At 37.7% G+C, this 23,144-nt stretch overlaps 1 protein-coding gene across 2 annotated transcripts; it reads right to left on the bottom strand.

The window, feature by feature from the left end:
* Window positions 1–646: 646 nt before the first annotated feature.
* Window positions 647–23,144, bottom strand: slc27a1b (solute carrier family 27 member 1b). Of its 2 annotated transcripts, none has more exons than XM_067440590.1 (13): window positions 22,931–23,144; window positions 22,084–22,257; window positions 18,766–19,160; window positions 16,824–16,985; window positions 12,136–12,205; window positions 11,958–12,049; window positions 9,498–9,607; window positions 8,788–8,997; window positions 7,241–7,367; window positions 5,466–5,603; window positions 5,227–5,391; window positions 4,960–5,106; window positions 647–1,674 (listed from the first exon to the last, which is right to left on the bottom strand). In XM_067440590.1, exons 2-13 carry the CDS (start codon window positions 22,254–22,256, stop codon window positions 1,517–1,519), a joined length of 1,947 nt encoding a protein of 648 aa, XP_067296691.1. In that variant the 5' UTR covers window position 22,257; window positions 22,931–23,144; the 3' UTR covers window positions 647–1,516. The 2 variants fall into 2 exon arrangements, with proteins under 2 accessions (XP_067296691.1, XP_067296690.1); XM_067440589.1 differs by having other exon boundaries at window positions 22,935–23,143.

Raw genomic sequence — 23,144 nt, 5'->3', positions numbered from 1 at the left:
GAAATGTTTGTTAAGAACCAAAATCTAAAAGTATATTAAGATATCTTTAATACTTCTTGAGTTACAGGACTGCAAACTTGAGGTAAAAAAACAAGCTTGTTGCCATTTTGTAAATGATCCCAGTTAGCTTATAATGCAACAAACTTTGATAAAGTCAACAGATTTTACTAATAGATCAACCAATCTCTGTGTGAAAATAAAAAAATGATGCTTTCATCTTTCTAAAGTCATTTTTACACCCCTAATTTGGCTCCGTAACTTTGACCCTCCTCTATAAAATAGTGGATTACTCAGCAAATATACAACAACCAGTCAAAACATTATGACTAATATTGTGTTGGCATGTCGAGGCATGGACTCTACTAGACCCCTGAAGGTGTGCTGTGGTATCTAGCACCAAGATGTTTGCAGCAGATCCTTTAAGTCCTGTAAGTTGGGGCCTCCATGGATCAGACTTGTTTGATCAGCTCATCCCACAGATGCTCGATTGGATTGAGATCTGGGGAATCTGGAGGCCGAGTCGACGCCTCAAACTGGTTGTTGTCTCCTCAAACCATTCCTGAAGCATTTGTGCTTTGTGTCAGGCGCATTATCCTGCTGGAAGAGCCACAGCCACCAGGGAAAATCACTCATGTACTTCATGGTGTAAAATTATGTTAAATTTATTAAAATTGTTTAGAAAATCGAGGTCAAGTAAATGTAAAATAGTCCAAACATCTGAAAAAAGAATCAGTCTGATTTGCTTATGGTTAATCATTATGTACATTTCACATCAAAACTTTTTGATTCAATACAGTTTCTCAGAAGTCATTGCATTTCCAAAATAAATTCTAGTTTAATGTGTGATTTGAGATGTTTTGCATACTGTTCACCTGTAATACTATAACCATTACTCGTCTGTAATTCTGCCTGAAATCAATCACAGTGTTGACCATATAAACAGTGCTGTAACTCATTAATACCTGAATAAAACTATTCATTCTCACTGGCAGCTGAATGGGAAGCCTCTCCAAAACCATCAAACCCAAACATGCCAAACCGATACACAGACAGAGAGAGAGCACAACTGATGAACTCGTCTTCTGACTGACTAGTTAATCGCACACTGCTCTCCCACTACCTCTTTATCTGCCGTTTACAGTAGTGTTTACCTCCATTTCAGTGATATCTGTCAGACATTTATGCAGTTTGTTGAGAAAACAATCGTGTTTAGTTCAGCTACTCGATCTCACAAGGTGAGTTCAGTCCATTATTTGTGATCAGAAAACCCTATGCACATGTAAATGGGCTGCAATAATAACATTTATTCACTTCACAGCCCTTTGCTGATGCGCCTGAATTGAAATAAGGCACCTGTTTTACTATAGAAGGATGTGAAAGGCAGTAGTTTCAAGTACTAACCGAGCAGTGTGTCAAGTATGAGCTTGACTGTAGTGCAGTTATCTCTGATTCTGTACAATAAACTGCGCATTGATGCCCGCTATGACATTTACGCAGTAAAGACTCTCTGTGGCTCTTATAGAGACACGTTTCCCTGCATGATGGCGCTGTAGAGTTCATCCGTCAGAGCCTCGTAACGCCCCAGACGGCTGTTGAGGAAGTAGAGCCGGTCGGTGGTTTGCCGCGGGTCGAATCCTTCCTTCTGCAAGCGGGTTTTCTTGATTTTAAATGTGTCTGGGGATAAAAGACATGAACGATTTTACTATGTTAAAGTAAATAATCAGTCAACTTTATGATTAAAAAAAAAACTTGCCACAACTTTACCGTAAAAAAATGAAACACTTACATGTAAAAAAGAAAACGTATATGTGACCCTGGACATACGGGTACACTGTTTGAAATTGAGATTTACAGATGCTCTAAAAGCTGAATAAATAAGATTTCCATTGATGTATGGTTTGTTTGCCTAGCCTGGCTCTGCCCTCTTACGTGCTTCCGCTCAATTTTCATTTTCCTTCAGTACTCCGTCTGGGACTGCTGTGTAGTCTTAGGTTTTCTCCGAACACATTTTTACCGGCCCAATCAGCGAACAGAGGGAGTGGCTGAGAACGATGACGTTGATGTCGAGCGCTAGTTTGAGATGTAGTTCAGTAATGGCGGCGGAGAAAGATGCAAACTAAACCATTCATTGCATTGTGGCAGCGCTGCCGAATATCCAGAAGTTAAAGCCGGAGCAATAACAGTCTTTGCTGGGGTTTGTTGGTGGCCATGATGTTGTGGCCCTCCAACAGGGTAAACTCGGGAAAAGTTTGATTTTCCAGATCGCTTCGTTAGTGATGAAGGAGTTGCTGAAGCTATTCGGACGGTAACTGTTTCTCGTGGGGTCGGAAGGTATTGCCATCACTTAAGTTACAGGGACTGGTCAGTTATTTTATTGCCGTCCGTCTCTCACCACCAGTGTAAAAAATCTCCGGCCAAGTTACCGACTGCTTTAGGCAAACGCAAGGTCGTGCTGATGTAACTGCTGTCCGAATCCACATCTCTGAGTTTTCAACAATATATCACTTCAAAATTCACTGTTTGTAATCATGTTTGACCGCTGCAGAACACCGTACGGTTGCTTTGCTGTTATTAGGATGCATTTATAGACTTGTATTTCTTTAAAATGCTGGCAAGTATTTAGAAGAGCAATATATTTCATCACCGCTCAAGCAAATGAAAATAAAAGCACTTAAACATCTGAATTGGTCCGTTATTTATAGCAGCATTTATTATCATACCAATCATATGACATTTTATTTACAGCATATAATGATGTTACGGACCACGTGAGCGCTGCGTTCCCGGTCACAGAACTCTCCCATCCACCGTGGCGTGAATAAATCACAATCCGAATGCACGAGTTTTAGGTTTTATCCTATAGTTTTATTACTGAGGTGGCCTGCACATGTGCACTTTTATTTTGTCGGATTTCCATGAGTGAAACAGGCGAAGGGCGCATGACATACGTCACGACCAAACGTTAGCGATTGGTTATGGCAGATCCAGAGTGGCTCAGGGCAGATCCAATAGTTTTAAACCTCAACAGAGTGCCCGCCTTCGCGGAAATAAACCCTTGTCAATGGAGAGTGACCAGACTCTATGTACAAATGAAATGTATGAGAGTCTAGTAAAACCAGGCTAATATTTGCCAACTATTTTAAAAAAACAAAAAAAAAAACAATCTTGAGATATATGTTAGATATATATAAATATTGAGAACATTTCCTTTAAAGTTGTCCAATTGAAGTCCTTAGCAATGCATATTACTACTAATAATACATTTCTGATATATTTACAGTAGGAAGTTTACAAAATATCTTCATGGAACATGATCTTATTATCCTAATTTTTGGCATAAAAGAAAAGGGATAATTTTGACCCATACAATGTATTGTTGGCTATTGGCACAAATATACAGAGGTGGAAAGAGTAACAAAATATTCTACTCAAGTAAAAGTACTGTTACGTCAATGAAATTTTACTTAAGTACAAGTAAAATTACTGGTCTAAAAATGTACTCAAGTAAGAGTAAAAAGTAACTCATTTAAAATGTACTCAGAGTAAAAGTTACTTAGTTACTTTTTTTAAACTCTCCCCTGTAGGGTTGTGATAGAATGAGATTTTCACGATATGACAACTATCTCAGAAAACATCAATTACACATTTACTGTACCTATTATTAAATGATGGTTATTATCACTAGTTAAAATGATGTTAAATTAATGAAGAAGATTGGTCTTTTTTTTATTTGGTTGAACAAATGCTTTATTATAACAAACTTAACCATTTGTTTATTTTGTTTATTAAAATTTCAATAAAACATGTGTAATAAACTAAATTCAATAAATTATTATGAATTAGATTAACAACTTTTTTTTATCATTGATTCGTAAAAATGTTTAAGAATAATAGAGTTCATATGTAGTAGACGGAGCAGCTCATTCACAGAGAGAGAACAAGCAGATCATATATTCATATAGCAATGTTTTGTGCTTTAATGTTCACAGACCATGTCGCAATTTGATTTGTTTCTAGACCTACAGCTCTACATTTGAGTTTTTCGTTCATCCACCAGTTTGCGTGTATTACGCCAAATCTACGTTATAATGTAAAGTTAATGTTCATGACTGGATTCCGGGATTCCCTCTGCGTCACAGAAATCAATCGGCCTAAGTTATAAACATACCTTTATTTGCACAGAGGGATGTGTGCCCGAACATGTTCTATGTGTTTCTTCATTTGCATCCACATTTTGTGCACATTTGATATCCTCCAGGACAACACCACGTTATTTTTTTTCTATAGCCAAAGTATTTCCATACTAGCAGGGGTTCACGACGGCGTTTTGCTTTCACCTGGGTCTGCGTCACTGACGTCTGTCTTGTTCGTCTCCATCTGATATTTGCACGCATGTTCTCTCCCGCGCCCCGTGCCCTCTATTCAATATTAGTCATTTCCGGATCGCAGTTTTGTTCCTCCCCTCTTTGCATTAATGATTTATTTTTACTCAGTAACGGATGTGGTTTAAAATGTAGCGAAGTACAATACTTTAATCAAAATGTACTTAAGTAAAAGTAAAATTAGATATTTTTAAAACTACTTAAAAAAGTAGAAGTACACAGAAAAACTACTCAATTACAGTAACGCGAGTAAATGTAATTCGTTACTTTCCACCTCTGCAAATATACCCGTGACATTATGACTTGTTTTGTGCTCCAGGGTCACATATATCATTTAATGAACTTAAAAGTTCTCAAATATGTTTTGTACCTTTAAAATATACTGAAAACTGCCACACACAAAAATACAGGAGATAATGAGAAAGTCACATGATGAATCAGAAAATGTACGCACAGAATACAAACACCATCCTGGTGAAATGTGCAGTACTAAATTAATACAATAAACGCTAATTAAACAACATAAGTTGTAACATTTTTACGTTTTTTACATGAATTTTGTATATGAATCTGTCACCTGTTTTGTCGACCTCAGGTAAAAATCGTAAGAAGATGGGCCGAGCGTAAGAGGGAAGAGCGTTCTGCATATCTTTCAGAAACGCCTCACAGTTGAAGTCATTCGTCACATCTGCTATGGCGGCCATTCCTGCCTTTCCCTCCACACCTGATGAATAAAAGAGATGCGGTTGTGACATTTTTATTGCATATACTCAGCTAAAGAAATCCCCACCTCACTTTTTTCTTTATATAAAACATCTAGTTCTAATTATTTCAAACATCTGACCTGGCACAGAGACGCCGTAGACGGCCACATCCGTCTGTTTCAGCAGAGAGCTCAGGACTCCCTCCACCTCCGTGGTGGAGACGTTCTCGCCCCGCCAGCGATACGTGTCTCCGCCTCGGTCCCGGAAATACACGTAACCAAACTCATCCATCACCATCAAATCACCTGAGAGACAGAAGAGCACAGAGTGAGATGAATCCAAGAGGATCCGGAAAACGTCCGGAGAGCTTTGACTTTACCTGATATATACGCCGAATCTCCCGTTTTAAAGACGTTGTGCGAGATCTTTTTATTGGTGGCCTCTTGATTGGCGTAGCCATCAAAACGACGTAAGGGATCCTGTGGATTGATTCGACCTACAATGATCCCTGGTTCTCCTAATACGCTCAGAAAATACACAAAAACATTTCTGTTACTTGACATAAAATAAATGATAACTAAATACTAAAACTAAAATATTTTTTTTTAAATGATAAAGACATAAATTAATAAAATGTAAAATACACACTTAAAAATACCTAAACCTAGACTAAAATAAAAATGAAAAACTAATTCAACATATTAATAAAAACTATAATAGTATCTCAATGACATTAAGAGTACATTTACAGAACAACAACATACTAAAAAGTAAAAAATAGAAACGTTTTTCCTTTGCGTTTTTCAAGTACAGACGACAACATCGATTCATTGACAAATGACTAAAATCCCTGTATTCTGTTGTCAGGCCAGTAGGTGGCGATGGCAATAAAGAAACACTAAGCTCCTATCCACAACTTTCCCGAACTCTGACCTTTCCCATGATCTCTATGGCAACGTAGAACACGCCGGTAACGAACTTCCGGTTTACGTTAGTCTGTACTGCTCTCAGCTAAATGCCTTATGGAAAGTTGGGCCTTACGCCAAACAATTATACTCTATAACTTCCAAACATACAAAAGTTATAGAGTATAATTGTTTGAGTTTTATTAATGTATGAATCAGTTTTCAGATACTTTTTTGTATTTATTGTATTTGATTGATAAAGGCCCTTCTAGGGACAAGTGTTGCAAATTAGCCTTTGGCTATATACACTGTGATACAGACATCAGATTGTTTAGTTTAAATGATCTATGTTGGTGGTATCTGTCCCTATCAAATAAATGATTAAATAAAAAATAAATAATAGAAGCAAGGTTTCGGACAGACCCAGGCGCTCAGCGCTCATTAACCCCAGCGAGAGCAGCCTTAACTCGGCTCGTCTTTCTGACGACTGCCGCTGCCTGACAGAAGCCCCGCCCATGACGCAAATTTGCGTCTGTTGTTTAGTGAATGAAGCGAATGGAGTCAAAATGTTTACGCGTCCAACTTCGCGCGAATAGCGCTATTTATTTGCGTCCCTCGCGTCTGGTGTGAACTGTTATGTGTGCGAGATACCCTCAACCGGAAGTATCGAGTGTCACGGCGACGCCCACTAAGACTCGCAGGAAAGTTGTGGACAGACTGAACTTGTAATATGCACGCTGTCACCACTTTCACTAATTTGTGTTTTTCTATACATTAGTAGTATTTTGAGACAATAACGGTATTGTTTTTAAGAACCCGATTTCGAAAGTTCGTGTTTTCAGGCCCTTAAAAAAGCTGTTGTAAAAGGCCCCTAAAATAACAGATTAACACCACTAAAACCACACAGGAAAGTCACACTACTAAGACCAAATACATGCCGGTTTCTCATTGGCTGTCTGATGTCTCATGTTTATTTAAACTACGCACAAACAAAGACACGCCTAGTGTGTGTTACCCTCACTAGCCAGACAGAAGACTTCTGACCCATTTACAAATGATACAGAGGAAGCCCTTTTGAAACACTTTTGAAATACTCTTGTTTACTCTGTCATGGCACTGTGTGTTCAGAAATCTCCAGTTCAAGGAAAGATAAATCATTCATTCAACTTCCACATACTTTACGTTTTCCGGTTTATTATAGTTCAGTATTTTTCTTCCTTCTTTAGGTTGTACTGTGTGTTTCTCTCACCGGGTTTGCACGGCACACACAGTCCTCGACTGTCCCTGATTAGCTCCATAGTGTCCTCGTCTGCTCTCAGCAGTCTGATGGGATAAATGCTGGGAAGAATCACACTGTTGAAGCCACACGCCCCCACCTGGCCAGAGGAGCACATTACACATCAATAAAACACACGACACCTATGAAATGAGTCCTGGGGCCTATTGCACAAAACTAGGATAAGGGATTAAGCCGGGATATCTTGGTGATCCTGGCTCAATTTATCCGCTAATATACAGTTATCTTTCATTATCGTTATCGTTCTTGGTATGAGTGTGCCTTCAGGGTACGTTTACACGACAGCGGTGTACTAAATTTTGCATATAAATAGGGTTGCCATCTTCAATACAGAAAAATAAGGGATGCCTGCTGCAGCGGTGGTGGTGTGCCGATAGTCCCGATGGTGTGCCAGTGCAGTGGTCGTATATTACTTAAAACATGTTTTCATAATTTGTATATATATATTAAGATTGATACCAATGGACATTATAATAGGATATCTGCTATTGAAATCAGTGTGAACAGATGCACTCAGTATAATACACAGCTATGACAATAAAAAACAAACTCAGCTGCTGTAACCTAGGGGAGTAGGATAAGAAATTGCAAATTAACTCGAGTAATTTTATAGTGTTGTGAACAAAGATTTTGACTAAAATATTTGTCATTGTGTGCAGTAACACCATCCAAACAGTGAACCCACACCTAAATAACTGTAAATGATAATATCCACAATCATTTCTTACTTTAATAAAACACTTAACAACATTTTTATTTATGGTAAGTTAAGTAAATATATTTATGTATTATTCCGTTTTTATAGTCTATCGTTAATTCTATAGTATTGGATGATGAAATTATTTAAATTTGTTAAGCATAACAAACAGTTGCTTATTTTATTCCTAAAAGGTCCTATTTTGAATGAATGAATGAATATTTTGATTAAATATGTATTAAATATATATATCTTATCTCTTATTAAAGTAATGCTTGTGTCTGACTGTACAACTTAACCTTTATAAACAAATCATACCATAACATCATTAATGTAGCCTACATTATTAACATTATTTCTTAATAGGCAGCATTTATGAAATCTAACGTTATCAATTTAAAAAGTATTTTGATATAGGGTATCTGGACCTGCCTCCGCCATCGTTTCAAATGGATTCTGCCCATATAGAAAAGAACCGTCGAGGCGGGGTCCCTTCTCCTCTGACTCTGATTGGCCGTGATTCACGGCCCGTGAACCTGAAACAAACCAATCAAACAAACCAACAACAGCAGCGACCCAATTAGGGGCAGAATAGGACGTGTCTTCACACAACGCGGTTGGACCTATGTAAAATACGGGACGCGTCATTTTTCCTGAAAATATGGGACGATTCCGTATTTCACAGGACGGGTGGCAACCCTACATATAGATGACAAGATCACCAAGATATCCCGGCTTAATCCCTTATCCTAGTTTTGTGCAATAGGCCCCAGGAAAGATTCTCTCACACACACACACACACCTTGTTGTCCATGTTGGCCAGGCTGCAGTTGCACTCGGTGGCTCCGTAAAACTCACCGATGCGTTCGATGTTGAAGCGTTTAGTGAACGCTTCCCAGACGTTAGGCCGCAAACCGTTGCCCATTGCAACACGCACCTTGTGATGAGACTCGGACGAACGGACCGGCTGTGCTAACAGGTACCGGCAGATTTCACCGATGTACTGGACCACCTGCAAACACACACACAAACTCAGAGGTGGGAAGTCCAGGGGTCAGAAAGTAAAAGTCCTGCCACTCATGAACTCAGTCAGCTGATTTCACTCATTAATTCTTCCTCCTGTCTGAAAAACTGTGCTATTAGCAAACCCAGATGTTTGGAATAAAATACAGAACAGGACTTTTTATCTTCTGAACCTGGACTTTCCACCTCTGTTCACATTTCAAAGTCTCTGCTGCCCTGTGGTGGACAACTGGAGACTCTGACAATCACAAGATCTCATCAGAGGATTAAACAACTCCACAAACAGCATTACCAGCTTCACACATTACTAACCAGACTGACTTTATGTCTGTCAGACGACTACAGAAGCTCTTATTGAGAGGTTTAGATGTTGAATGTTGTTTAGATGGAGATCAGTGTTTGCTTTAGTTGGGCTGGGTTTACTCATATTTTACCCTCTCAATGGCCAATCTAACTCTAATGGCTGTGATTGAGGTCAAAGGTTCTCACTGTGCAGTTGTATTTGACGCAGTCGTCCCAGAAACGACTAGCGGAAAACTTCTTGCGGATCACCACCGTCAGACCGTGCAGCAGACACTGACCTACGCCAACAATGTTTCCTGGAAAACCCAGAAAGAAGAGGAAACGGGTTGATTACACTGATCCTATACACATTCAACATTTCATCAGTGTCATCATGTTCATGATAGTTAATGTTGTAGTTCCTTCAACGACCTGCAGACAGAGACTGAAGTCTTTCATTTAACAACAGTTTTTATCCTGAATACCTTTACAATATCCACCTTTTTCAGAACAGATATGTCCAAATGAAATGTTCACAACTGGTCACATGATTACAGATATTTGAGGAAAGACTCTACCGGCGAAAACATCGTTTTTTCATTCATTGGACAATTTTAAGATTTGGGGCTTTTCCTAAAGTGTTGTGTCCGACTAATGGAAAGAAAACAAATACACTTCTAACAGATTATTTTATTACACTTTATCTATTTGCGTCTGTAGATTTCAATTTCAATACGTTTAAAAAGAAAGCTGTTTTCTCAAAATGAGTTGTCTTATCCACTTCAGCAACACTTATCAAACCTAACAGTTTTATTCCTCTCTATATTCGGGAGTTTTTTTACTTAGGGGTTTGTTCATATATAATTTGCCTGATAAATATTTTACATTTTATTCATACAAATTTGGTGTAAATTATAAATATTTAACATCTCAAAATGAGTGTTGTTGAAGTGTATAAAAAACGTAGACACACCAAACTTAGCAGATTTATTCATATATATTCAATATTCTGGAGGTTTTTACTGAAGGGTTTGTACATATACAGTTTGCCTAATAAATATTATTTTATTAATAAATATCTCAAAATGAGTTTTTTCTCCACTTGAGTAGCACTTACATACACCAAACTTATAATCATAAGTTCTATAATCATAAGTTTTTGCTGAAGGTTTTGTTCATATATAATTCACCTGATGAATATTAATCATTTTATTCATAAACTTTGGTGTAAATGTCTTTTTCCTTACTGTTGACAGTATTTTCTAAATTAAGTGATAAACACTAAAATGGAAAAATCCCTTGATTCCCTTCTTTAAAAACCTTTAACTTAATATGTCAACACAATCAAATAAGAATTTTGAACATAGCTTTATCCAATCTTTAGATTTATTTTCTCGAAAAACAACAACAACAACAAAAAATGGTGTTGTTTAATACCAGTGTAACATACACAACATGTGAAAGGGTCCATAAACTGGTGGTCCTCTATGTTCTTAAATAGTCGGAGGTGATATCTAATGTTATTACACGGCTCTGTGAAATACTTGACTCTGATTGGTCAATCGCGCATTCCAGCGGTGTGTTATTCCCAGATAACACACACCCGCTCATCCGGGTACTGCGAGTTATCTTGACCGGTTCTACTTCTGTGCTTAACGCTGGCGCCATCTTGTGTCTTAAACAGCCGTGGGTTACAATGGAAGACTTCAAGGCGGGTTTCCTTTATAACGTTTTAAATATGGATATTTTTCTGACACAAACGCATCGATTGGAATCAGAAGGCTCTATTAACCCATCGGAGTCGTGTGGAGCACGTTATTTGACGGACAGCTGCATTTAATGGACTTCAGAAACAGCTCCAACTACTGCTGGGATTAACGTTAGCCTGGACTTTTTAAATATAACTCTGATTGTATTTGTCTGACAGAAGAATGTCATAAACACCTATAATGACTTGAGGGTGAGTAAATCATAGGCTTGGGTTCATTTTTGGGTGAACTAACCCTTTCAGCATTCATTCTCAACATTTAGCAGCGATAGATAAAGGCTTAAAGCAGTCTGGAACTGTTTTTCTTCGCGGAAGCTTTGCGTAAGAGCTAATAAAATATTTAATCTCAAGACAATATTTTGTGTCTAATTTATTTGAGACTAGTAGGCGTGTAATAAGCGGGATAATGTCCACCCAGCCGGTTGTTATCGCAGAATAAACCCCTTCAGAGTGACGCTCCGCTTCGCCTCGGGGTCCTGATCACTCTGGAGGGGTTTATTCTGCGATAACAACCGGCTGGGTGGACATTAGCCCTTACATAAAATGCTGGTATATATTTAAATTAACCGTATTTATTTAAGCTATCAATGTAAATAAGACTCACACAAAACTGCTAAATCATCTTCAATATTTCACAATATTTACTCAAAACCCACAAGAACAAATAGTTGATTCATTGGCAAGGCTGTTGGTAGACTATGGATTTGACACAAGGTGAACTATTACTCTGGTTGGGATATCAGATGATACCAGTACATAAAATATGACCTGATTTACCAACCCGGTCGATATCACTAGAAAGAGCACTTTTAATTAAGGTATGTTTAGTGATGTGGTGTTTTAATCTGAACAGCGAGTGTGAGTGTGTTGAACATGGCGTTTGTGAACCGCGCACAGACCTGCGGAGTGATAGAGCGGCAGGCAGCAGTACACAACATCATCTGGCCGCAGACCGAAGGAATGATATCCGAACGCAGCGATGCGATAGTACCTGTTGACACAGAGCAAACAAACGCACAGTCAAACACTCCTACAGATGATGTTTGCTGAGTATTTTAGGAACAGAGTTGCACAAACCTGCTGTGAACCACGATGGCCGCTTTAGGCAAACCTGTCGTTCCTGAGGTGTAGATGTAAAATAACCTGTCTGAGAGCACAAACACACACTTCACACGTCACAGAAACACCAAACTGAGCTCATACATCACACACAGAATACACAATTATATCGAAATACAATTTATAGTTATTTTAACTCTTAAATGCATAGTTTTCTACTATATGAAGAGGTCATTTCAACTCAACTTCCAACAAATCCTTGAATAATTCACCTTTTGGCCAATACATTTCCATTGATAAATAATAATAACTGATTGCACTCAAAGAGACATTTTGATTTAATATTTCATAGCAGGGCAAAACTAGAAAGAAAAAAAACGATAGTCAAAAATGTTCACGATTTTTAGTTTAATAATAATCTATCTCTATATTTTTCTTTATGGAATAAAACAAACAGTAAGTCATAAGTGTGACATTATGAATACAACATATTGTTTCCAAACTTAAACTGGCTATATTTAATGCTGGATGTATAAACCTGAACAACATTTTAAATTAAAAATGATTTGTATCAAATCTTTCGCAATAAATGCATGTAAACAAGCTTTCATACTGCGTTAGGAACTCTGCCTTAGTGAGATAAAGGGAGAAAACTCACTATAAAAGGTGCAAGACAAACATATACAATTCAGGAAAGTGTGTATATGGCAAGAAAGGAGAGAAACATTTAGAAAATTAAACAGTTTATCCATTTTTGCTTAGCCTTTTTATTCCCTGAAATTTTCTAGGGACCCCTGGGGGTCCCCGGACCCCAGTTTGAAAACCCCTGGATTAGACGACAGAAGAAAAGTCTAAAAGTAGATTAGTCTAAAGAAGAAAAAAAACATTAAAAGCAGTGAGATTTCTTACTTTGTCATTATTTTTTATTAAAATAGAGAAAGTTTTCTGTCTGCAACTTTTACTCTTGAGTTTTATTGTAATCAGTGCTTATTGAAATACATTTATTTCTCAAATTTACTTGTATACTATTAAAAACAACATTAAATCATGTATATATATATATGATTTAATGTTGTTTTTTTGCAGAGAGAAAACTTTCTCTATTTTAATAAAAAAAATAATGACAAAGTAAGAAATCTCACTGCTTTTAATGTTTTTTTTTCTTCTTTAGGCTAATCTACTTTTAGACTTTCCTACACTATTGTATATATATATATATATATATATATATATATATATATATATATATATATATATATATATATATATATATATATATATATATTATACAGTATGTATATAGTGATTGCATTTAAAGCCAAAACTTGTAATGTAATGACTTTAGGATTTCTAATTTCTAGACCTGTAAATGTTTTAGTTTTTTTTAAGGTTTTCTTTAGTAATTGTAATAACCGTTTTACTCCATGTGATTGGCTCATTTATTAGTGACAGTTACAGTGACCCTGAAGTAAACGCGCACTATACACACATTAACGTCATCACTGAGGACAGATTGTGTGATGAAGGACATGAATCAAACGGTTTTATGCACCGTTATGGGGAAAGGTCAGTGTAAAGTGTAAATCATGTTTCCAGTGTGTCAGATTTGATTGGCATCTGGAGACGATTGTACCAGCACACACTCACACACACACACACATATGATCAGGCCAGCTGACTGGGTCAGAGGTGATTGACCAATGACCGTTCAGCCTCTGACACATTTACAAGCCCTCCGTCTGTACGAGACACTGCCGTCTTTCTCCTGAATCTCCTGATCCTGGTCTCTCCGCCTCTCCTCGGGGAACGGATGTGTTTTCTGCTCTCTTTCTCCCTTCATTGTGTTTTTCTCACCCGATCTGCTTTTGTCCCTCAGACTTTCTTTCATGCTCTCTCTCTTTCATGCGCTGCCACTGTGCTCTTGGCTGGTATGTAACCTTTTCCCCACTTTAACCACTCGCTCTCTGACTGAAAACACACGTAATCCCACAGCCTCCCTCTCTCTTTATAAAGCGGTGAATCTCATGCGACCTGCCAACAACACGTCCGGCTCATTTTCAACCCAAACTCACAAGAAAGAAACTTGAAATTAGATTAGGCATAAAGACTATTGAGATTTTTAGCATTGTGGAATAATTTTCCCTCAAACTAAACAACTGCATTTTGCTTTATATATATTGTAATTAACTAAATAATTATATCTAATGATATATATATATATTACTTTAAATGCATGACTTATACATATACATATCCTTTAAGCCTTAAATGTTTCACTCTTTAATATATTGCAGCCATTTGCTAAAATCATTTAAGTATTTTTTTCTTCTCATTACTGTATACACAGCACCCCATATTGACAGAAAAACACAGAATTGTTGACATTTTTCTGTAACACTCATATATTTAAAGGGCTCCACACCCGTAAGACCTCCGTTCATCTTCAGACACAGTTCTGCGTTTGTTTTCAATCCTCAAATAAAGATTCAGACGGTTATGAATCAGTGAATCGATCAATGATTCGGATCGCCAATGACTCCTGATTTCAGCAGTTTGACACGTGATCCGAATCATTGATCAATACGCTGATTCATAACCGTTTGAATCTTTATTTGAGGATTGAACACAAACGCGGAAGAGAAGCCAATGCTGAATAAAGTCGTAGTTTTTGTTATTTTTGGACCCAAATGTATTTTGGATGCTTCAAGAGACTCTAATTAACCCACTGATGTCTCATATGGACTACTGTGATGATGTTTTTATTCCCTTTCTGGACATGGACAGTATAGTGTGCATACACTTGCATACGCTCTCGGACTAAATATAAAATATCTTAAACTGTGTGTGAAGATGAACGGAGGTCTTACGGGTGTGGAGCGACATTAGGGAGAGGAGTTAATGACAGACATTTCATTTTTGGCTGAAACTAACCCTTTAAAGGTGCTGTCCATTTCTTCTGATCATCCTTGAGATGGTTCTACACCTTCATTTGAGTCCAGCTGTATTTGATTATACTGATCGGACTTGATTAGGAAAGCCACACACCTGTCTATATCAGACCTTACAGCTCACAGTGCATGTCAGAGCAAATGAGAATCATAAGGTCAAAGGAACTGCCTGAAGAGCTCAGAGACAGAATTGTGGCAAGGCAGAGATCTGGCCAAGGTTACAAAAACATTTCTGCTCCACTTAAGGTTCCTAAGAGCACAGTGGCCTCTATAATCCTTAAATGGAAGACGTTTGGGACGACCAGAACCCTTCCTAGAGCTGGCCGTCCGGCCAAACTGAGCAATCAGAGGAGAAGAGCCTTGAAGAGAGAGGTAAAGAAGAACCCAAAGATCACAGTGGATGAGCTCCAGAGATGCAGAGAAGGCAGAAAGTTGTAGAAAGTCAACCATCACTGCAGCCCTCCACCAGTCAGGGCTTTACGGTAGAGTGGCCCGACAGAAGCCTCTCCTCAGTGCGAGACACATGAAAGCCCACATGGAGTTTGCTAAAAAAAACACCTGAAGGACTCCAAGATGGTGAGAAATAAGATTCTCTGGTCTCATGAGACCAAGATAGAACTGTTTGGCCTTAAGTCTAAGCAGTATGTGTGGAGAAAAATATCACCTGTCCAATACAGTCCCAACAGTAAAGCATGGTGGTGGCAGCATAATGCTGTGGGGTGTTTTTCAGCTGCAGGGACAGGACGACTGGTTGCAATCAAGGGAAAGATGAATGTGGCCAAGAACAGGGATATCCTGGAGGAAAACCTTCTCCAGAGTGCTCAAGACCTCAGACTGGGCCGAAGGATCACCTTCCATCAAGACAATGACCCTAAGCACACAGCTACAATAACGAAGGAGTGGCTTCACAACAACTCCGTGACTGTTCTTGAATGGCCCAGCCAGAGCCCTGACTTAAACCCAATTGAGCATCTCTGGAGAGACCTGAACATGGCTGTCCATCAACGTTTACCATAAAACCTGACAGAACTGGAGAGGATCTGCAGGAGGAATGGCAGAGGATCCCCAAATCCAGCGGTTAAAAACGTGTTGCATCTTTCCCAGAAAGACTTGTGGCTGTGTTAGATCAAAAGGCCGCTTCTACTAAACACTGAGCAAAGGGTCTGAATATATATATATAAAATAAAGATAAAAAATAAACAAGATAACTAGACTATTAAGATTTTTGGCATTGTTACATAATTCCCATGATCATATAATAAACATAATATATTTTATACATAAAATGACACCATGTATTTATCATTGTAATATCTGTGATGATTGAATTATGCAGATTTAAAATAATATAATAATAATCTAATGAGAATATTTTAAACATAATAAATATATAATATTATAAACAACAATAATAAACTGTTATTATTATTTATTACTACTAGATTTAGTATTTGTATAAAGAAATTTGTCATTACAAATACAAAGAATTACAATAAAACTCAAGAATGAAAGTTGGAGAGGGGAAATGAGCTTCATATGAATGAAAATAATATCACAGCATAAACATTTCTTCTTTGTGTTTCTGCGGTGAAATGTGACCTGGACGTGCCTTCATGAGCGAGAGCAGAACTATTGCAACATCTAAAATATGTAGGACGTGTGGAGACATTTACCTGTCGTTAAATTATCTCACTCTCACACACACACACACACACACACACACACACAGAGAGAGAGAGAGAGATGTGATGAACTGACCGTTGAAGCCCTTGTTGTGTGTGACGGCGGGCGGCGTGTCAGGAGACGAGGCCAGCAGCTCGTCCAGATTCTGGGCCGACAGAGAGTCCAGCGTCTCGTCAGGAGCCGCACCGGTGCAGAAGAGGGAGATGGAGCGCAGAGACTCCTTCACCTCCAGCAGAACTACACACACACACACACACACACACACACACACAGACACACACACACGCACACACACACACACATGAGCCTCTCACAAGGGCTTTCAGTCAAACCATTACTGACTCTACTTATTACTATACACTTGATTTACTAATCAATATATTCAGTATTTATTACATATTTATTAAAATGGAACTTTTTTTTATTATTATTTACTTAGTATGTAGTATAGTATACCATTTTATTATTATCAATATATATATATATATATATATATATATATATATATATATATATATATATATATATATATATATATATATATATATATATATATATATATATATATACATACAATTATTATTTATTACTATATTTATTATTGTTTTTATATGCTTATTTAATTTATATATTATAATTATTTTTATGATTATTATATTAATATTTTTAATGTTTTTTATTTAATTTATTTACTATCATTATTTATTATTTGGCTGATTTATTATTTATATTTATTACTATTAGTTTATGTTATTTATTTGATTGATTTATTATCACTATTTATTACTTATTATATATTTGTTATTATTATATTACTGTCTTTATATTATTATTTATTTGATTGATTTATTATGATTATTTATGTTAATTATTACTTGATTATTTATTATATAAATATATTATACTTACTATTATTTATTAATATTATTAATTTAAATATTAAAATATAAATAAATTATATAAATAATAAAAAGAATTATTCATATATCATTATATATTTGTTATTTGTATGCATCATATTATTGTTTTAATAGTTATTTGTTACTACTTTATTTATTAATTAAATTTCCCCCCTTTTTTAACCCTTGCATTTACAAAACCATCACTGCCTACTTGTAAATTACTTAATAAATGAATAAATTAATAAACTTTCTGAAGAGCATCTGATTGGACAACACATGTTGTATCCAGCCTTGAGTAGGAGATGATGTCACTAAAACTCAATCAAATTTCAAGTAAATATTGTGCCAACGTGAAAAATAATAATTTTTGCCTCATTATATATTGTTATAAAAAATATCAACATATTCTAATTTAAAATATTTCATCAGTATATAGTGTTTTTAAAGAGTTATTGTTAAAAAAAAAATTAAATATTGTGCTAAAAATGAAAAAACAAGTAATTTTGTGTCACTTGCTCATAGTGAATTATGTATAAACTATCAGTTATGAGCAGGCCCACGTGGAAGGTTTCCGTCGTTTCAGAAGCACACACACACACTCGTGTGTGTGATTGTGAGGGGTTGTAGGCTGCACTTATTGATGTGAATTTGTTTTTAGTGAGAGAATGCTATTTTAAAATGTCTAAAATAAAACTGACCACAGGGGAGTTAAGGAAATGTCATGAAAAGTACTTATTTATAATTATTAAAAAGACTTATTTATTTACTTATTTCGCTTTTTCCAGAATGATATGAAATTGTTTATTTAATTAATTGTCTACTAGTCGACGTAGCCTACAATAAGAGAGATCAAGCTTTGTAAAAATTATATATATATTTGGATTTGGATTATAAACCTTAAATAAAAGTTAAGTATTTCATATTTTATTTTTAACGCTTTCAGTTCCAATATTTTTAGATCTTTTTAACGCAGTTAAAAATCTAAAGCAAAATTATAATTTTTTTAATTCAGAGCAGAAATCACAAACAATATTCCACAGATTGCGTGTGGCCCTGGTTATTCTCTAAACATGTTATTTTAGTTTTCGCACAGACGAAAGTGAAGCGAATCTCACCGTCCAGAAGCTCCGCCCCGAACACCATCCCTCGCGCTCCGGACACGCCCACGCAGTGCATCAGCGAATCGCGGCGCAGGTTGAAATTGATGAACGCCGGCTCCACGCCCACTTTCGCCAGTCCGAGCCACAGGGCCACCGTAGGCAGACGACTCTCCATAAAGATGGCCACCACGTCTCCGGACGCCCAGCCCTGCCCCACGGCCCACTGAGCCACGGCGTTCGAGCGCCGGTCCAGATCGGAGAAGCTCCACACCTCGCCCGTCGACTCCTCGATTAGAGCCGGTTTGTCCGGGTGGAGCGCCACCTGCTGGGCGAATATGGACGGGATGGTGCTGCGATTTCGGATATAATGATCCATGAAGAATTTCACACGCAACAGTACGTACAGACCACTGGAAGAGACGAAACGCTCCGTCAAACAAAGACATCAGGGAACGTTCTCTGAGAGTTCTCTCAAAGTTATCGAAAAACGTTCCTGCAGTAAGGTTATTAGAACGTTGTGCCAATGTTATTTGCTATCGAGTAACGTTTTAAAAACGTTAGCTTTAAAACGTTATTCTTACATTGTTAGTGGAACGTTTTAAAAACGTTACTACATTAAAAAAGTATTAGTCATTACAAATTAGTCATACAGCTTTTCCTAAAACTTCAGATACATAATTTGTATATCCAGAGACAACTTAATGACACTTAAATGCTATTTTTCGATAACATATATTCTTTACAATCAGAAGAAAATCCATTGTTTTAAATATAAATATAAAAGTCAATTATAAAAGTAGTTTTACCTTTTTTAAGTAAGAATAAGATGTCAGTAAACAAAAGCAAGTACTTTAAAGGAGAAAACAGAAATATTTTATGTGATCACACTCCACACCCTTATAAGAACGTTATTTAAAATGAAATAAGTAAGGGATAATGTCCACCCAGCCGGTTGTTATCGCAGAATAAACCCCTCCAGAGCGATCAGGACCCCGAGGCGAAGCGGAGCGTCACTCTGAAGGGGTTTATTCTGAGATAACAACCGGCTGGGTGGACATTATCCCGCTTATTACACGCCTACTAGTCTCAAATAAATTACACACTAAATATTGTCTTGAGATTAAATATTTTATTAGCTCTTACGCAAAGCTTCCGCTAAGAAAAACAGTTCCAGACTGCTTTAAGCCTTTATCTATTGCTGCTAAATGTTGAGAATGAATGCTGAAAGGGTTAGTTCACCCAAAAATGACACCAAGCCTATGATTTACTCACCCTCAGGTCATTATAGGTGTTTATGACATTCTTCTGTCAGACAAATACAATCAGAGTTATATTTAAAAAGTCCAGGCTAACGTTAATCCCAGCAGTAGTTGTAGTTGTGTCTGAAGTCCATTAAATGCAGCTGTCCGTCAAATAAGAGAGACGGTGTTAACATTAAGTGACATGGCATCTGACGCACAGGAGCCAATGGCACATGTCGCGACACACGCAGTGGCACTTCCGGTTCTCATTGGCGTATGTCAGTGGATAGTGACATGTGCCACTGAATGATTTATGCAATGCCAATATAATTAGTTGTGAAATATTAAAGCCATGACTGAGTAGGCCTAAGTATTTACAAATTTGTCTTAACATATCAGACTCTGATACTATCAGATACTGTTTTTGCTACCGTCAAACTTGCAGACAAAATGTCAAATACACCACCCGTTGATGTTCCTCAGCTGTCTTCAGTTATGGTGTATCTTTGCGCTGGCTATACTGACACCTAGAGGAGAGCGTGCAGCATGATGCAAAATTAAAGCTTTACTACAGTAACGGATGCGACTGTTAATGCGATATTTGTAGTGACTTATGATGGTTTGTACGTGTTTTCTAGGACGTGCAGTTTGCATGATCAACAACATTAGCACCAATATTAGCATTGCATAAATCATTCAGTGGCACATGCCACTCAGATACTGCTTGTCACAAACTAACACATATTACTAAATTTAACAAGTTAGATGAACATTTATTTAAGAGGGGAAAAAAGTCACGAAAATAGGATATTTATTTTGGCTTTTGTGCCACAATTACGTGAGTATAGTTGTTCAGCTCATCTGCCAGTGAGTGTCACATACAGCGACATGTTCCGCGACTCAGTGTCACTGCCAGTGTCAGCGTTTCGTGACAGTGTCAGTGACTGTCACTATCCACTGACATATGCCAATGAGAACCGGAAGTGCCACCGCGGGTGTCGCGACACACGTCACTATCCACTGACATATGCCAATGAGAACCGGAAGTGCCACTGCGTGTGTCGCGACATGTGCCATTGGCTCCTGTGCGTCAGATGCCATGTCACTTAATGTTAATACTGCTACTGTCAAATAACGTGCTCCACACGACTCCGATGGGTTAATAGAGCCTTCTGATTCCAATCGATGCGTTTGTGTCAGAAAAATATCCATATTTAAAACTTTATAAAGGAAACCCGCCTTGAAGTCTTCCATTGTAACCTACGGCTGTTTAAGCCACAAGATGGCGCCAGCGTTAAGCACAGAAGTAGAACCGGTCGAGATAACTCGCAGTACCCGGATGAGCGGCTGTTATCTGGGAATAACCATAGACTGTAAAAAAATATGGACGTAGTGTCCGTGACGTCACCCATAGGATTCTGATAAGCCGTTCTGAAGCTTAAAGTATGGGCTTGCTGGGCGTTGCCATCTTGTGAGCGAGTCGTTGCGTGTCACTCCCGGATAACAGAAAATGGGCAAAAAGGCGGGATGTGCGCGGAGCTGAGGTGACGCAATGACTATAGACGGCGGATAAATGGCTATCCACTTGTAACCACGCCCTTAATTATGCAGAACCTTAAGGTTTTATATAACGGAAACGAATGAGTTATAAAAAAATCCACCCCCCTCAGAGTTGTCATGAAGATCAAAATTAGCCTTATAAGCCAAAACCACAATTTGTACCAGGCTGTAAACATGTTTTTTTCTGCTTTAAAGTTGAGAATTTTAACATGGGGCTCAATGAGATTCTGCTCCTTCTGGAGCCTGTCCCTAGTGGCCAGTTGAGGAATTGCAGTTTACATTACTTCCGTATTGGCTTCAAGAGAGATCGCGGGAGGTTGCCGCTTGGGAATAACACACCGCTGGAATGCGCGATTGACCAATCAGAGTCAAGTATTTCACAGAGGCGTGTAATAACAAGAGAATAAAAACTGGACATTTTATCGTTCCTAGAACATTCGGAAAACTTTTTTTATAACTTAATGTGAACGTTAGGGAAACGTTCTTATAACCTAAAATTGTTCGCTGGGATAAAGTAGGTTGTCGTACTCACATAACGTCTCTCTTGATGGTGCACGCGGCCACATAGAGAAACCTCCATCCTCCAGAACACAAGTAAACGCCTAAAAGAGCCGCCAAACTCCAGAACCACGAGAGTCCCAGGACACTCAGTAACCCGGCGGCGATCACGGCGACTGGGGCACGAAACCCGTCTCCAGCACCCATCCTGGAGGACAGGAGACGCCAGAAAACAACACTATGATGCATTGCTGCCCATGCTCATTGAGTACCTGTACGTCTAAAAATGTAATTCTCACCTAAAAAGGTGAATGTGACCAGTTAGAAGACCTGAGGTAAGGCCTACACTTCCCCTTACGCACACATCTGCATTTTAACCCATCATTTTCAGACTGATTATTGGTAAAGGTATAACAATGTTTGAGAATTTGTGATATTTTTGGGATAAATAAATAAAAAAATACAGACAATTCTCATATAGGCTACGGATGTTTTCGGGAATGACTAATGAATCTACTAAAATAAATGACATTTTGGATATTAAAATCAGTCATCATGTCTCATTATTTCAATAGGAAACATATAAAATATATTCTCTGGAATGCTTTTTGGACAGTGATTCATTATTACAAAAAATTATAAATTTTAAAAAGTAAAACAAAAAATATTATAAATTTACTTTATTGCTACCCCCCCCCCCAAAAAAGTCACATAAGTACACTTAAATAGGTTATTTAAAGCTATAAATCATTTTTCATCATGCATTCTTTTAAAACCTTTCCCTAATCGAAGAATCAGCCATTAGATGAATGAAATCAATGTTAAAGCATTCCGTTTGTTGTGTATAATAACTGTAAAGTCATCATTGCTCTGAAACGCACTTGCCTGCGCTCCGTTTGCTTTTGACCGCTGCTCAATCCTCTGACCGAACACACTGCTCGGGAAAGCTGGAGGTCACACTGGCTGACGGGAACTTATTGAGAAATGTGTGTAACCGACAGAATTTCTCCAGAAAGATGACACTTTATTTACGCTCACGGACTCTCGCTTGACTCACAGCGAGCGTTCCTCAGGCTGGAAGCCCCGCCTCCTCAT

The sequence above is a fragment of the Pseudorasbora parva genome, chromosome 4, assembly GCF_024679245.1.
Source record: "Pseudorasbora parva isolate DD20220531a chromosome 4, ASM2467924v1, whole genome shotgun sequence".
NCBI lineage: Eukaryota > Metazoa > Chordata > Actinopteri > Cypriniformes > Gobionidae > Pseudorasbora > Pseudorasbora parva.
Note: the sequence above shows the minus strand (reverse complement) of the source record. Positions and strands in the feature narration are given on the sequence as shown.

Excerpts from the sequence above, each read along its gene's own strand:
- slc27a1b (XM_067440590.1), bottom strand. The coding sequence starts at position 22,256 with ATGGGTGCTGGAGACGGGTTTCGTGCCCCAGTCGCCGTGATCGCCGCC. Across the intron at positions 12,206-16,823 it reads ACACAACAAGGGCTTCAACG|ACAGGTTATTTTACATCTAC; the intron begins GTCAGTTCATCA and ends TTGTGCTCTCAG. Across the intron at positions 12,050-12,135 it reads GCCATCGTGGTTCACAGCAG|GTACTATCGCATCGCTGCGT; the intron begins GTTTGTGCAACT and ends CTGTGTCAACAG.